This window comes from Taudactylus pleione, unplaced genomic scaffold (genome assembly GCF_031769625.1).
Source record: "Taudactylus pleione unplaced genomic scaffold, aTauple2 ptg000251l, whole genome shotgun sequence".
Classification (NCBI taxonomy): Eukaryota; Metazoa; Chordata; class Amphibia; order Anura; family Myobatrachidae; genus Taudactylus; species Taudactylus pleione.
Window position 1 is genome coordinate 7,251,043 of NW_028284653.1, and position 18,550 is coordinate 7,269,592.

Here is an 18,550-nt window from a genome sequence, read left to right on the forward strand (position 1 = left end):
GCGACACTAGAATTGCAGTGACTTTAGGTATGGAATGTTTGCTTACCTGACCATGAAGTCTGCTGGTCCTGTGTCAATCTGTATCCGCAATCCCTGTGTGTGAGTATGCAGGGGGAGGCTATGGTACTATAAATGACTGATCGTCAGATAATACAACACTGTTTTATTGAACAGTATTGAAATGGTACAAAATAGAAAAAATGGCAAAATACCCTTCAAACAGGGATTAAAGTTAAAAGTACATATGCTAATATATATGTCCCAACGCGTTTCATCTCTTCCAGAGACTTTATCAAGGGCAAGTGATGTTCCTAGTGTGCAATCCATCTTTTATAGGCATCCTCTTTGATCATCAGTCCCCATGTGAAGCGGCGCCGCACTTCCGGTTTAATCACTTCCGGGTCGTGCGCGCCGCGTGTGTGGGGGCGGGAGTTGAATATGATTGTTGTTACCAGCGTCTGCCTGGGTGTCAGGTGATGTGACCATACACGCGGCAGCACAGAACGCCGCACCACCCTCCGTTTGCTCACATCAGAGGTAACATAGAAGCTTGGCTTCTATGTCCTCAGATGTGGCGGCGGCCATTTTTGGTTGGGTTTGTCTTAAATGTAAACTAGTGAGGACGAAACAGGGCATCCATATAGTTATATGCACACATTGGATGAACAACTCCCAGCAGCAGCAACAGCACTAGGAGGAAGTGGTTCTTGATCTTTCCCTATTTTATTTTTATCAGAGAAAGTTTGGTCGTCCATTTATGTTATATTGATATATACGTGCGGCTAAAGCGCACACAAACACAGAAAATATTTTTTTATTTTTGCTGGAGAGTAGTGCACTTTGTGGGTTACACCACCCTTTAAGAAATGAGCCAGCCGGCTCTTTACTTATGGGACACAGGCGCACGCTTGGCGCTGCTCCTTTGTTGATGCACGTGCAGCCACAGTGCACACAAGTCACAAACACAGAAAATATATATTTTTTTGGTTTGGACTGGAGTGTACTTTGGGGGTTACAGCACCCTTTAACGGTCAAGCCAGCTGGCCCTTTACTTATGACACAGGCGCACGCTTGGCACTACTTTGTTGATGCACGTGCGGCTACTGCGCACACAATTCACAAACACAGAAAAAATATTTTGTTATTTGGTTTGGAGTGTACTTTGGGGGTTACAGCACCCTTTAACGGTCCAGCCAGCCGGCCCTTTACTTATGACACAGGCGCACGCTTGGCACTACTTTGTTGATGCACGTGCGGCTACTGCGCACACAATTCACAAACACAGAAAAAATATTTTTTTAGCACTTGGGGGGAGCACCCCTGATGGACAGAGCACCCCCTGGACAACACTACAGCACCCCTTTAGGACTGGGACACTGCACAGGACTTTGGAGTGGAAACAGCCCCTATGGAGAACTGACTGCACAACACAGTCCACCCAGCCCCTATGGACTTTGAAGTAGTGGACACAGCCCCTATTAACAACAGCAGCACAGCACAACACAGCCAGTCCCTATGGACTTTGAAGTAGTGGACAACAGCAGCACAGCACAGCACAACACAACACTACTCTGCACTACACTACACTACACAGCCCAGCCAGCCCTAACTCCCACCCTCCCTCTTCACTGTCCACAGCCGAGTGAGAAAATGGCGCCGACGCGGGTACCTTATATAGGATCCAAAACCCGCGAGACCCGGAAGGCGGGATGATGACGTTTTGCCTCGACGTCAGATCCGAGTCAGGCGGGAAAAGACGAGCCTGACTCGGATCGGCCTCGGATCGGGGGGACTCGGGGGGGTTCGGATTTCAGAAATCCGAACCCGCTCACCCCTAATTAAAACTGATTTTGTATTTGTTATTTTCACTATATTGTACCAATTAGCAGCCTTTTTTTTTCTTTAACATTTTATAAATTTTTCAATAGTACAAAATAGAAAGTATTGACATTGGGACCATACAATTAGTCATCAACAGGTAAACAATGCAAGAATAACACAGCGTACAAACATAAGAATGACTCAAGAAGCAGATAAATGGCAAAAGTACTCCGCATGGCACATTCATGTACCAGTAAAAAAGTCTTTGTGGTCCATAAGGCAGAAGTCACAACAAGAAGAAAATACTATGGTGATCCTGCAGTAGCATGGGCTGAAGCATAACACAGGATTATGATATGGGGAAGCAATACTGTGTATGTGAGACACAAGTTTTAACGACCCGTATAACACAAACCAATACCAGCATCAACATCAAAAAAATGGGATTTTGGTACCTACCGGTAAATCCTTTTCTCTGATTCCACAGGGGACACTGGAGGTGCTTACGCTGGGTATAGAGGCGTGGATAACTGGAGCTGGCACTTTAAAATAATCTAGAAGTGTGAAGCTCCTCCCCCTCTATGCCCCATCAGCCCTCAGTTTAGAAAATGAAGACCGAGAGGAGATGGAGAACAAGCTGAGTAAAAGGGAGAGAAGAACACACAATAATCAAAACATACAACATACGGAACAAACCGAACAGGCAGGCGAAGAGCGCTGAGGTGGGCGTCCAGTGTCCCCTGTGGAATCAGAGAAAAGGATTTACCGGTAGGTACCAAAATCCCATTTTCTCTTTCATCCACTAGGGGACACTGGAGGTGCTTACGCTGGGGACGTCCCAAAGTTTTCCCCACGGGCGGGAGCGCTCTGCAGCACCTGCAGAACTAGGCGGCCAAAACGGTATGCCGAAATAGCGAACGTATCAAATTTGTAAAACTTGACAAACGTGTGAACTGAAGACCAAGTGGCCGCACGGCACAATTGTGACGTGGAGGCTCCCCTACCGGCCGCCCATGATGCACCCACAGAACGTGTTGGATGAGCCGAAATGGACGAAGGAGGCCGGCGGTCGGCATTAACCTAAGCCTGATGAATGTCAGCTGGATCCAACGTGCCAAAGTCTGCTTAGACGCTGGTCAACCCCTCTGAACCGCATCATAGAGGACAAAAAATGACTCAGACTTACGGAGGGCAGCAGTCCTGTCAACATAGATGCGGAGAGCTTCAACCACATCCAAGGTAGAAGAACCACCAGAGTCCTCCACCCAAGATGGTACCACAATAGGCTGATTAATATGAAAAGCCGACACTACCTTGGGAAGGAAGGCGGCTACCGTCTGGAGTTCCACCCTATCAGCATGAAACAGAAGGTAAGGTGGCTTATAGGACAGAGCACTCAATTCAGAAACTCTACGAGCCGATGCTAGAGCCAGGAGGAAGACGTCTTCCAAGACAAGTACTGAATATCAACCTCTTCCAAAGGTTCAAACATGGACGACTGAAGAAACAGAAGCACCAAGTTCAAGACCCAGGGAGCTATCGGAGGTACAAAAAAGGAGGCTGCAAACGCAAGACTCCCTGAAGAAACGTCTGCACCTCAGGAATGAGGGCCAATTGCCGTTGAAAGAAAATGGAAAGGGCAGAAACCTGCACCTTTAAAGTTCCAAGACGAAGGCCAGAATCCAGACCAGTCTGAAGAAAAAAAAAACAGAAACCAGGACACCGAAAGTCCTAGAGGGAAGATCCCCACTGGAACACCACGAGATATAAGAACGCCAGAGGCGATGATAATGCGCAGCTCCAGTTATCCACGCCTCTATACCCAGCGTAAGCACCTCCAGTGTCCCCTAGTGGATGAAAGAGAAATAATAAAAAAAATATAGAAAGATGTAGGCAACAGAGGGGGAAAAGGGTGGGGAAGAGGGGAGACAAGACAAAGGGTCTTAGCTTAAAGCATATGTTTCCATTAACTAGATATCTAAAGTAATAAGGCGCTTAAAAAGAGAAAGAAAAAATGTACTGCAAACTGAAGCATAAATAATCATGAGACCTGTCTGACAAGGTACCAAGTGGTGGATTCAAACATCTTCTGGATCTGTTGTTGATTAGCAGCCCTTTAAATTTTAAACAATACTGTATGATGTGTGCAGTCATTTCAAGTGACATCAACAATCACTAGTGAGAGACTAACATATTAAACAGGGTTATTTAAACTGAATCAACCAATAACATGGCTGTAGCCTGGCAAGTAGGGTACTATAAGTGACATCAACCTTCTGATCATAATATCTTTTACATAGCTTTAGCCAATAGTGTACACAGACACAGTGGTTAGCATTGCTGCCTCATAGCCTTGGGCCATGGATGACACTGTAACTATGGGAGCTGCAAGCTAACATTTCCCTTCAACATAATTAAGGCTTTATGCGATTTATCAATATTGTTTTTTATGGTACATCTGGTATTTTTTTTCCTCTTTTTAATTTGACAAAGAACACAAGTCTCTACATATTGTTTATTTTAAAGTACAGTGAAACACAAATGCCTTAACTACCTATTTTTAGGAGATAGTAGCTGTACTTACTTGATCTAAGCTCTTGAACAAGAGGATATCCTTGCAAGCTTCTTGTAATCTATTTCGTTGATCATCTGTTTTTGGGTTGATAATCTGAATAAACAAGATGACAGTGAGTATGTATAAACACAAATGCAGTAGACATATACACATTACTTTCCAATAGAATGTAACTATTTCTCTTAGTAGGACAGTCAGCTAGCTGTATGATCAAGTCCTTAGAGCAGGGGTGGGGAACCTTTTTTCTGCCATGAGCCATTTTGATATATAACATTATTCGTTGGCCTGGTTCAGGCCACTCCCCTCTGTGTGACATCACATGGGGGTGGGGTCACATTCGCAGGTGATTACAGCAATGCCCGGAGTATCCTGAGGATGCTCCAGGGAGCTGTAAGGGCAGCAGTGTGAACGTCTGAAGCATCCTAAGGACGTTCCAGGCGGCACTGCTTTATAGATTCTGGCTGCAGGATTCCATTCTAGGCACCCTGCTAGACAGATGAGGCTAGCTGAAAAAAGCTCAGAGGGCCAGACCAAATGATTCCGTGGGCCTTATACGACCCCCGGCCTGAGGTTCCCCAGCCCTGCCTTAGAGAAACACATTACATATTTGAAAAAAAGGAAAACGTTTGAAACATTTACACTTTAATTTAAAAAAAGACATTAGTACCACATAGTCCTGCACTTTATTAGAATATATTGATTTAAAAAGAAATGTATGACCTTGATACATAATACATTGTGGATTACATCTTAGTAATTTTTTATTTTATTTGATTTGATTAGGTGGCTACCTTGTTAATTATTCATATTAATTGTCACTTTTGTATTACCATTATATGCTTGATACCATATACCCATCACTATCCTTCCATTATATAGATATTTTTTTTCATTCTCATCTTTTTATGCAAAATCATTTTTAACACTTTCATTAATCATCCCATTGATTGTTCCTGAGCCTCAAGGCTTCACCTCCATTTTGTTCAAATGCACATAATACTTTCGTTTTATTACTATAGATCAGGAGTGACTTACCATATACAGCAAAATAAGGCAATAGCCATCTCTACTTGAATGGAGTGGTATGTATTTCATGCAAGATCTGAAATGGTTGTTTAAATTAGAACATCCATCTCCTATAACTTTTATTCATGCTACTCCTCAACTAATTCATTGAGATTCTCAGTGGTCTCCAAGCATGGAGATTGAAGTGAGTGGGGAAAGTATTGTTGGATATCAACTGACCAATGCTTGTTCAATCATCTGTGACAAAGGGGTCTATTAACTCATCAGTTTCACCGTCAGTTAGAGCACATTGGGACATTCAGCTCACAAAAGCTTGAAGGCCACAGGCAACCTATAGCACTAGCTCATGTATACAGTAGGTGATAGTTACGCTAGATAGGTGTCTGAGTCCATTATCAATAGAAGTGAGATGTGCAGGGTTATTACCTAATACAGTGATAGCAAAACAAAATAATACAACAACATGAATATGGGCCTGATTCAGCAATGATTGCTATTCTGCGAATACGCACGCAACGCATTGCGATCGCTCCCTAACATAAGGACGCCCACTTCCCCTTACACACATGTCCATATACTTTGGCAACATAGCGAAATAATTGGTAACATCAGACCCATATGCAGTAAAGGCAGGTCAGACCTCACTCAGGAATTGCTACCTTCAGCGCACACTATGAGGCCTCAGGCTGTGTATGGTTTTGCAGTGGATAATTTAAGCACGTCCATGCAATGGCGTTAAAAAGCACTGGCATGCCTGCGTTTCCCCAACAACCCCCCCGTCACCACCCACAAACGGCACTTCCTGTCAATCACTCTGCGATGGGTCTGCGAAGCCGCTTCAATGGCAGTCTCCATTGCTGCGACTAGTTTGCGCACTGCGATACGTACGCATGCGCAGTGCAAAACAATCGGCCAAGGGCGTGCGTAATAGCACCTGCGATCCTTGCTGAATCAGGCCCTATGTAAATAGAGAAGCAATACAATCATCTGATAAAGGTTTGTAGTCACAAAAAAGATGCATGTTCTGTGCATAATCATTGCACAAATGGGCATGGCTGACATAGGTACCACCATTTGTGGGACTGAAGTCCATCACTGCACATACTGACAAAAGCTCCAGGTGTCATTCTTTAAGAATTACATCCCAGGTCACTTACAGACTACATAATGCATTGTATTGCAAACCTTTAACACAGTTTTCTAATCAACGCATCTACATTCACATCATCATAGATGGTCTGTGTAACAGCCAAAACAAGATTGCACTTTGGAGATAAATTATTTAAAGCTGGAAAGATGTGGACATCATGCAAAATGAAAGGCTTTCCTGTTTGTAACTGGCAGTCCAAGAATATTTTACCAATCAGCTGGGCATAATTCTACCAATACGTGGCATTATCAACCGTTTCAATAGCATACTATTTGTACTACCAAAGCATGGACTTGTTAACAAATGTATTTAAATACAAAAAATTAAATTATTAAAAACAGACACTTGATTTTTTGTTTATTTCTGCATAATCTGAAAAAAATAAAAGGTTATTAGTTTTTCTCATAATATACTGTATTGTATAATAATAAATATTTGCAGTGTGTATGAAACATCTCAATATCATGAAATAGATCTGGTCATTATGGTAGTATCATTGGTAAAGGTACATACCCTTTTTTCCGTTTCATCATCTTCTTCATCTGGATTATATGCTTCTGCACACACTGCAATACACAAGTACGCAGGCTTATATCAGTGTATACTTTCTGTGCTGTGCACAGTACAGAATCTGTTATTGCTGCCTAGAGTAAATGTTCTTGTTCTCAGAGTATATAAAAATACATGTAATATTTGCAGGTGGTCAGGGATCACCTGCAAATATTGTGGCTTTTTGTGAAAAATCCACTGATATTGACTATTGAAAACATTTTTAGATTTAGAAACAATAGAAGGAGGTTGATTCTGAGTTGGTCGCAGCCATTTCAGTATCTTTTTCCGCTGTAGCGCCTGCGACTATAAGCTAATGCCGCTACAAGCCCTTCCATGGTGTACAACCGTGCGTACGAATGTGCAAGAACTGAGATGCCCACTTTGAGTGTCTGTACCACATAATATAAATGAAACATTGTAGAACAGATGCTGCAAAACATAATCATGTTAATTTCCTAAGGTGGTTACCTAGTTTGATTTTAGTAGTAAAGATAAATACTATTATTTCCACCTTTCCTAGCTTTACTAATCACTTTGTGGAATTTTAGCACAAACCAAAAAAAATAAACCACTTTTCAATTTCCCTTTAAACAAAAAATCAATTAATACATAACTGTATGTTAAAATATAAAAGGTTGTGTATTACTGTATTTAATAACAAAAGGGTGTTTCCAGCCTATTTGGTGATAGCTGACATTCTGAAACAAATCTCTATCTCAGGGGTATTCAAATGCGGCCCTCTAGCTGTTGTGGAACTACACATCCAAGCATGCCATGCCACAGTTTTAGAATGTTCTAATAGCAAAACTGTGGCAGAGCTGGAGGGCAGCATGTTGAATACCCCTGCTCTATCTAGTACAATTCCAGGATAGAAAATAGAGAATGGCGGGTGCACAAAAGTCTGAAGCAATTCGGTGCTTGGTTGCAGTCTCCTTATAAACATACTAATAGTAAAAATGGTAATAGATACTGATAACAGATATATTAATTCAAGGATAGAGCACGATCAGGGTGGTATGAAAATGCATAACTGAAATTGCTTAAAACATGTACCTCTCAAGGTGCCCACACACTAAACGTCTCGCAAACGATGCAATGCCGTTAACGAACTGAACTCCCCGGCAGCTCCCTGGCAGTCCTGAACAAACGATATCATGCATAAAGTATTAATTTTGACAAACGATCTACTAACGGACCTATCGTGCGTCCTTAACGATTTCCAGTGCATCGTTAAAGAGTTTGTCAGATCTTACTTGCTGTAGGTAAGATCTGAAGAAATGATTAACGACCAGAGGGATCGCGCATCGGATCGTTATTGCTCAGTGGAAACTGCACGATTTGCACAAATTTGAACGATTTATCGTTACGATACATCATAATCGTGCAAATCATGCAGATAATTGTCTAGTGTGTGGGCACGTTTAGAGCAGAATTCATTTTCACGCGATGTTCTGCTGGGTATCGCCATGATTAACTGAATCCCCCTTTCTCCAGACTCCAGAGCCTGACTATACACTCTAAGGTACTATTACAGGAAAAGAACAGATGCAACTAATTATTTATATATTAATGTCTGAAAGGGTCCTTATTTTCTCAATATTAGGTGTTGGGTCCTTACACAATCCATCAGTTAATGCCAAGATGAATCCGTCTATGAATGCAGATTCTACATGATGCATGTTTAAGACCATGTACTGTATGATTTACAGCTTGCATAGAGATATGTCCTTTGTTATCTATCCTCCCTGCGTTATGAGTCGCGTTACACTGGGCGCGTGAATGTCACCGGATCCCGCCTGAATTGGCTGTGCCGTGCGTCTTTTTAGCCGCAAATGCGTCTTATTCACTATGCGATGCGAATAAGACGCAGAAGCAGACTTTGCTGATTAAATGATATGTGGCATGTGTATGTTCTGTGTGCGGCTGAGTCTGTATCATCGTCACAACGGAACATGGTGTGGAAAACAGCCGCTTACACTGTAATGTAGCATTTCGTACACATATACACCGCAGTAGCACACAGAACATACACGTCTCATATCATTGTAATCAGCAAAGTTTGTTTGTGCATCTTATTTGCATAGCATTGCGAATAAAACGCATTTGCGGTGAAAAAGACACACGAAAAGAGGCTCGGCATTAGTAACGGGCCAGGACTAAGCGCAGCTAGAAGGGCTGTTATAATGCAACTGCAGCAACAACAACGACAGAGGACACATCTGTACATTTCTTACATGTATTGTTCAGCTTACAAATTGTTATTTATGTACTGAACTTTACACCACTATTAGTATTTATAGTACTATGAGACATTGGATACAGAAGTAACCTTAGTGGTATACAATATAACACATAAAGAATTGGATTTTCATCAACACGAAGCATCTTTATAAAAAAAAACCCTGGTACCGTCACAGCATGTGGGGAGAGTCAGACTGCTGAATAATACATGATCCTTTCTCCTGTCAGCAGGCAATTCAACAATTAACCTCTGGCTGGGCAATGTTTAGCTCTATCAAACTACACTAGGAGAAAAAGAATTGCCAGTAAACCAGTCTCATATGGACAAAGTATGGTAAAAAAGAAAAAAAAATGTTACAGCTGAGAAAGAGGTTTCTTTTAAAATAAAAAAACAACATTTTCCACTAGAGAATTAACAAATGCTTATGTGAATTCACTTTTGAATTTTTCTTAAATCAGTAATATGTCTATATATGTTGGTGACCTATATAGAATACAGTAAGTAATTCCAGTGAGGGCACAGGGGACTACCAGTCATCACAAGCCTGCCAGCCATTAAAGTTCCATCTTACTGCAGATATAAAATATAAAACAAAAGCAGCTTTCAGATGCCTATAAATAATTGAAGTCTTAAATTACTGATGATTTTCCTGTAACTGAAGATAATAGGTGTACACTATAACCCCTGCTTTGGTTCCATGCTTTTTAATGCTGCTATAAAATCTTCCATCTCACATCAATCCTTTAATACAAGAAATCCATTACCGCAAGTAAACAAAGTGCTCTGAATATGGGCATAATATGTAATAATACTGGAAGAAAGTCCCCTTTATTGGAGTTACATAACCCACACTAATGACTAAAACTATGATTTGTATTTATTGTATTAGCCCTCTAAACAAATGTGTATAACTTTCCCTGTCCTGAAAGTGTGCAGAAGCTGGTTACCTCCCATTCCTAGGGGTGACATGATAAGCATGATCAATGTTACCTCAGAAGGTGTTCTATTCAAGAAGTTGAAATATGATTTGAATAACTTGAACAAGTATAACCCACTCTCATGCACAGTACATTAGGACAACAAGGATGGTGTAGTGGTTAGCATTACTGCCTCAAAGCACTGAGATAATGAGTTTAATTCCCAGTCATGGTCCATCTGTGTGGAGTTTGTATGTTATCCCTGTGTTTGCGTGGGTTTCCTCCAGGTGCTCAAGTTTCCTCCCACACTTTAAGAACATACTGGTAGGTTAATTGGCTTCTGTAAAAAAAAAGTAACCCTAGTTTCTGTGTGTTTGTCCGTGTAATCGGGAATATAGATTGTAAGCTCCACTGGGGCAGGGACTGATGTGAGTGACTGAAATATTCTCTCTGTAAAGCGCTGCCAAATATGTGTGCGCTGTACAAATAAAGTAAAGATTGTAAGCTTGCGAGCAGGGCCCTCTTACCCTTATGTACAGTCAGGTCCATAAATATTGGGACATTGACAGAATTTTCAGATTTTGGCCTCTATTCACCACCACAATGGTTTTGAAATAAAACAAACAAGATTTTCTTTAACTGCAGACTTTCAGATTTAATTTGAGGGTAATTACATCCAAATCGGGTGAACGGTGTAGGAATTACAACAGTTTCAATATGTGCCTCCCACTTTTTAAGGGACCAAAAGTAATGGGACTATTAACTCAAAAGCTATTTCATGGACAGGTGTGAGCTATTCCCTCGTTATTTCATTATCAATTAAGCAGGTAAAAGGTCTGGAGTTGATTCTAGGTGTGACATTTGCATTTGGAATCAGTTGCTATCAACTCTCAAAATGAGATCCAAAGAGCTGTCACTATCAGTGAAGCAAGCCATCATTAGGCTGAAGAATCAAAACAAACCCATCAGAGAGATAGCAAAAACATTAGGTGTGGCCAAATCAACTGTTTGGAACATTCTTAAAAAGAAAGAACGCACCGGAGAGCTCAGCAACACCAAAATACCCAGAAGACCACGGAAAACAACTGTGGTGGATGACAAAAGAATTATTTCCCTGGTGAAGAAAAACCTCTTCACAACAGTTGGCCAAATCAAGAACACTCTCCAGGAGGTAGATGTATATGTGTCAAAGTCAACAATCAAGAGAAGACTTCACAAGAGTGAATATAGAGGGTTCACCACAAGATGGAAACCATTGGTGAGCCACAAAAACAGGAAGACCAGATTAGAGTTTGCCAAACAACATCTAAAAAAGCCATCACAGTTCTGGAACAACATCCTGTGGACAGATGAGACAAAGATCAACTTGTACCAGAGTGATGGGAAGAGAAGAGAAGGAAAGGAACTGCTCATGATCCAAAACATACCACCTCATCAGTGAAGCATGGCGTGGGCATGTATGGCTGCAAATGGAACTGGTTCCCTTGTATTTATTGATGATGTGACTGCTGACAAAAGCAGCAGAATGAATTCTGAAGTGTTTTGGGCAATATTATATGCTCATATTCAGTGAAATACTTCAGAACTCATTGGACGGCGCTTCACAGTGCAGATGAACAATGACCCAAAGCATAATGCAAAAGCAAACAAAGAGTTTTTTAGGGCTAAAAAGTTATACAATGGCCAAGTCAATCCCCTGACCTGAATCCGATTGAGCATGCATTTCACTTGATGAAGACAAAACTGAAGGGAAAATGCCCCAAGAACAAGCAGGAAATGAAGACATTTGCAGTAGAGGCCTGGCAGAGCATCACCAGGGATGAAACCCAGCGTCTGGTGATGTCTATGCGTTCCAGACTTCAGGCTGTAATTGCCTGCAAAGGATTTGCAACAAAGTATTAAAAAGTGAAAGTTAGATTTAGGATTGTTTAGTTTGTCCCATTACTTTTGGCCCCTTAAAAAGTGGGAGGCATATATAGAAACCGTTGTAATTCCTACACCGTTCACCTGATTTGCATGTAATTACCCTCCAATTAAATCTGAAAGTCTGCAGTTAAATCACATCTTGTTTGTTTCATTTCAAAGCCATTGTGGTGGTGAATAGAGGCCAAAATATGAAGATTCTGTCAATGTCCCAATATTTATGGCCCTGACTGTATGTCTTTTATGTATGTATGTCTTTTACAACCCAGTATGTTAATTCAAATTGTAAAGCGCGACGGAATTTGTTGCGCTATATAAGAAACTGTTAATAAATAAATAATAATAATAGTAAATAATAACTGAGTATGTCCAATCTGGTATAGGTGTGTGGTCAAATTGAATACATATTTGGCTCACCTTAAGGACTGTGGCCACCTTATACTGCCTTTCCCAGTGAATACCTATCCATATTGGGCCACCACCTGAAATTCACTAATAAAGAAGATTAAAGAGAAGGTAACAAGTCAGAAGCCATTACTCCCTAAGGGGCATATAAAAAAATTGTGGGATATCCCCCAAAACAAACTTTTTGGGGCTAACTGTATGTACTGGGGACCGCAGCAAATATCAGAGATATCAGCTGTGTTCTCTCATTTTCGATCGCAAAACAGCCCTGTGTGTTTCTATGAGTGCTGCTAAATGGCCAAACTTACAAGATTTTAGATGGCATTAGCCATTTAAGGTGCATACACACGGTATGAGGAATCGATTCCCGGCAGCGCCTGACCGACAAAAGCAGAGTTCCCGGCAGCGGAAGTCTGACAGCACTGGAAATCCTGATCGTCGCTAAGGTAAGTATAAACTAACCTAACCCCCTGACCCTAACCCTCCTTAGGGGTGCCTAAACCTAACCTCCCCCCCAAGTGCCTAACCCTAATCCCCCTCTAAGTGCCTAACCCTAACCCCCCCTTCCCCGCTGCCTAAACCTAAGTCCCCCGGGGGGGAGCCTAACCCTAAGTCCTCCCCGGGGGTGCCTAACCCTAACCCTCCCTCCCCCTAGCCTAACCCTAAGTCCCCCCCGGGTGCCCTAAACCTAACCCTGCCCCCCCCCCGCGGCTGTCCGCTCACGGCGCCCCGGCATCCCTTCGATCGCGATGCCGGGCGGCTGTCTCCCGGCATCGGGGAAATTACAGATAGATATAGACGCCCGGCATTTCACACTCGCCGGGATATGACAGTCGGGAAGCCGGCTGACGGTATTAAGGCAGCCGGTTTCCCGATTGTATACTCAGTATGATATATCGTTACGATATGAACAAAACAATATTGTTCAATGATATCTTGTTCATATCGGTCATTTTTATTCAGTGAACGACCAACGATGCGCGTTCCCGCATTAACGATAACGATATCTGTGATCGTCCATACATGCAGGCCAATCTGGACGATATCGTCAACTTTGCCTATTCAGAGATGTGGCAGGAGGACTTCACTGAAAGATATCTTTCATGTCGTTGGTACAGATCGTGTTGTGTGTATGCACCTTTACCCGATACTGTCCTCTCGCACATGTGCAATCAGCAGACCTGTCAGAGCCCCTAACTGTACAAGTGAGTATTGGTACATTTTGCAGATACTTACTTCTTATTGCCACAATATGCAGCGATAAGAAATTTGAATGATCAGGACTTGTCCCAATAATTGTTAACTATGCCCTTAAGCCATCATAAGTCTTCCAAAAATATACCATGATGTCCTTCCAGGTGAGTTAAAACTTGAAGTTTTATCCATTATATCTAGTAAAAAATGACGACCACATTACACAATAAGAACAATATATCAGTTGCCATATACATTGGTGTAATATTCTGGACATGCTCTACAGATGTGGGATCAAGGTAACAAGCAGGTCTTAAAGAGAATGGATGTAGAAGACTTATTGTTTTCAAATGGTCAATTTAAAAGTATAGACCTAAATCCTATATAATTGCTGTTGCAAGTTCAATAATAATCAGTAAATGCTAAAAAATTAACTGAAGCACATCATCAAGAAGGGACAGACTTATTCAACAATGTTAGACTGATATCAATGACATAAGGTTGGTGCAAACAATTATTGAATTGAATTATTGAATGTGAATGTTTTAATTTTAATGGGTTTTACATTCTTGTACTTTTAGGCAGCCACCTCAAATTATACATCATGTCCATCATATATTTGATTCACAGTCCAGCCAGAATTACATCTTGTTGTAGGAGGGGACTGTTACCTTTGCTCGATAAAGATTTAAACTACAACTCCATAGGCACTACCCAAAACCAAACAGCTGCTGCATATAATACACAGGCCTCTGGTTTAACTACTTGAATAAATAGCACAGGCTTGTTCAACACTAGCTGTAATGCACAGCATCGCCTGGCTTTTATCTATTTGTTTATTTTTTCCTTTCTGTCTCCATCTTCCACTCCTCTTTTTTTCTCCATCTCCCTCCCCTACTAACTCTCTCCGCAACACTTGCAACACTTTCGCCCACCTCTCTCTTTTTCTCTCTCCCAGCCCCCTTTTCTCTCTACCCCACCTCAACACTTTCTCCCCACTTCTCCCTGTCACTGCCCCTCACTCTCACCTATGCATCTCTGACACTGGTGGGAGGAGTCATAGTTTATACTAACTGTCACTACATTCCGTTGTGATTACATCATTTTTTATCATCAGATGATTTCATTATATGTCAGATGATTTACTTATATGAAGTGCTGAAATCACTCTTTACAGCACACCCTCACACACAGAAGACATTGAGACAAAAACAGTTAGTCACAGGAGATTTGGGGTTGTGGGTTTCTTTAATGTTTCATTTATACACATAGGATGTTAAATGATCATTTTATCAGCAATTAAAGAAAAATGCGTAAACTTTAGCGTTGTTTGTTAACTCATCTGGTGTGACGTCATTTGATGATGGTGGATACAAAATCTTTGCATTTTTGATAAAATGAGAGAGTGTATAACCTGTGATTATGGTGATAATTAGCTTCTATTAACTTTTTTTTAAAGCTAATTATGGATGGACTGATACATTTCCTGAGCCCACATCTTACTAGCATTGTCCTAAATAGTTTATGGTCACTCCTTGGAGATTTGCACAAAAATTGGAACAACATGTTTCTTATGTTGATTCATAAACTGCTCTACCAAAATGATATAATATTCTGCTTAGTAGTGATTTTTATATATTATATATATTTTTTAAATGCACTAAAGTTATATTTCAAGTAAAATGTTCTTATCTCTGAGATGTAATATTTTCTCTATTTTTAATTATGTTTTTTTTTCCAATTGATTAAATATATAAGGATAAGTATTTCTAGTGATAGTTCTCATGAATGCTTAGACTTAGGGGACATCACATTTTCCCTCTCTTGACAGCTGCTTTACAGATCTCATCAAATTTTAATTTCTATAGATTTAGTGCCTGTGGCATGTTTTTATTTTTGTATTAGCAATTTGCAAATATATGCCAATATTATTATCCTTTATTTATATGGCGCCACAAAGGTTCTGCAGCGCCTCACACAGTACATGACACATAAGTAGCTCTACATGAAAACATTTTCTGCCACTTGGGAAATAATGTGAGATGTAGCATTAGTGAAAGGGGAGTACCGTACTTCAATTAAATGTTACTTCTGCTAAATTTCTCCTCTTGGTGCAAATGTAATTTTTTATGTTTGTTTGTATATTTATCCATCTATACATGGATGTACATGTACAGTACATACAAATGTAACAGCACGACAGACATTGTATGTGCCACTCTATGGATACGTAGTAATCATTTGAATATTTTAGGAGCTGCTAATTTACCATTTGAATATATTTACACACCCTGATTTGCGATAACAAAGCATAACCTGACAAATAAAACAATGACAGCATCAAACGATATCAATATGCCTGTAATCAGAGAAAAAGCTGATATGTGCAGGAGTTACCCGGTTCTCTGTAGAGATACCAAGTGAAATGGCTTGCAAAATCAATTTTACATTCACTTAGATCTAATTAGAACTTTATCCACTCTTCTATATTTAGCAATCACTGAGCTAAGATTAAGGCAAATGTGTCCTGAAAAATCAGATTGTGACTATGTATCATTTTACAGGGCCATATTCCTGCAAGAACAGTTCATTTTTCCATATTATCTCAGAACATGCAAATGATCATAACATACACAGGGATGTTGTTATGAAGATTCTTGGAATAAAAGCAACGTGCAGATGGCTCGATTGGCAAAACATGTTTTATTGGAAGGAAGTTAACTTGTTTTGAAATGCAAAACTCAAATAACAATTCAAAATATTTGTATTATCCTTTGTAGCGGGTCAAGAGGGAAATTCTGTTTATTAATATACCATATTAAAATGTCAGTTCATGGATATCCCAGGGAATAACTCATTAGAGAAAAATAAATTGCAGATCTCATTTTAAATATTTTCCTGTGATAGATGGCAGTCGCATTAACTCATAAGGAATTGCCATTCTTTTTATGACAAAAGTAAAAGAAAATAGAAATTATATGCTGATTAATACTTTCCCATAAACACTAGAAATCAACATGATATGCAGGATAGCCTGGATCTATAAGGACTAGATATATTCAAGAGCACTCATTTTCTGCTCCCTGTAAGATGACTTCAATTATAACCTCAAGTTTAATTCAAAGGAATATTTACTTATTAACCTATATTTATTGATTTCATTTTTTAGTCTCATTTTTATAATATTTTCACTTCTCACCATAATGACCTTTAGTCATTTACATAAAGCCATCATGGGACATAATTTAACTAATTAGTGTGCCGTTCCATGCCAGTTTGACCATGCCATGTAACCCATAACCTCCAATTTTGATGACATTTTAGACATACACTCCAGCATAACCAGCTAGAGAGTTCAGCCAAATTTCAGCTTCCTATGACATATATTTTCTCTTGTTAATATTTTCTTAAAGTTACACATAGAACGGCAAAAATTGTCACGTGGGTGCAGTATTGGGTTTGTCCTTTTTCCTATCATTTTTATAACTCTGCTCTTGAACTTAATAGAAAGCTGACATGTTTACCACTGGTGCTCCTTTTCATAAAGAATCCAGAAGAAAATACAGTATTAATGTGGGAATGAAACAGTTTTAACTATATAATGCTTACCAAATATGTTTTAACTATTAAAAGGTTTAAAAATTAAAATCCCTAAAAGAGAAACCCCTGACCTGAAACGTTTGTTTTTATTTTAATACTTCTTACTTTACGAAGTTTGAGGTGTAGAAAGAAATAAAATCAATGGATTCTTTTGCCACACTTGTGTAAAGAAAGGTTTTAATTTTTTCTTTTTGGTCACACTCCACAGAGCCTGCAATGACTACGATTGTGAATGTTATCACTGCTAATTCACAGTGGTCGGTGATCTGGTGAACTCCTCTGTGCCTCTGGTCAGCTGATCGCCGGGATCCTGCTTTGTGACCCTGGCATCTGACTTGTGCTGTAAACCGGCATCTCAGATTACACCACAAACCAGATGCCGGGGTCACAGTGCAGGAGCCTGGTGATCAGCTTACCAGAGACACAGAGGAGCTCACCAGATCACCGTGCAGGTGTCAGCTTAGTGTTGGTAAGGGTAGTCGACCGATGGGAGGTGGCGTACGCACAAGCGCGTGGGGGGGGCCCTGGCGCATGAGCGCTAACACTAGACAAAACAAGAACTGTGCGGAGAGGATTCGCAGGGACAGAGATTTCTTGCGATAAACATAGGCCCTGATTCAGAGCCGGTCGCTCTGACAGAGCGCTCGCTCTGAATCAGGGCCGGTCTTTTTTTTTTTTTTTTCAGAACGGCCTCCTGGCCGCTCGCATAGCTGTGGGTGACCACCCACAGCTATAGCGAGCGGCCAGGAAGATGGTCGCGATGGTCTAGACCATCGCGACCATCGGGCTTGCGACCAGACCCTTGTGGTAGGGTCTCGTTGCCGCAAGCCCCAGAGAGCTTTCGGCTCAGACAGAGCCGAAAGCTCTCCCACTGACATCACTAGTGATGTCAGTGGGGCCGCCCCCAGACGGTAGGCGTTCTCATGGGAACGTCTCCGTCTGGGCAGCCACCCCCCCGGCAGCCCACCAAAGGGGGCGTGCTGTCACTCAACGTCGACAGCACGCCCCCATTTGGTGCGAGACCTGGAGCGACGGATTGCCCGTCGCTATCCGGGTCTCACGCATGCGCGCGACGGAGCCAGCTCCGTCGTGTGCATGCGCTCTGGGCCACCATCGACCTGGTTGCGAGCGCTCAGCGCTTGCGA

General features: G+C 41.1%; 1 protein-coding gene across 1 annotated transcript in view; it reads right to left on the minus strand.

The window, feature by feature from the left end:
* Nucleotides 1–18,550, minus strand: part of PRKAR2B (protein kinase cAMP-dependent type II regulatory subunit beta) — a 149,918-nt gene that overhangs the window by 54,625 nt on the left and 76,743 nt on the right. Inside the window, exons 3-4 of the mRNA XM_088480212.1 lie at nt 7,086–7,138; nt 4,406–4,489 (exon numbers count right to left, since the gene is read on the minus strand). Coding sequence (XP_088336338.1) covers nt 4,406–4,489; nt 7,086–7,138 — 137 coding nt within the window. The remainder of the gene's footprint in view (nt 1–4,405; nt 4,490–7,085; nt 7,139–18,550) is intronic.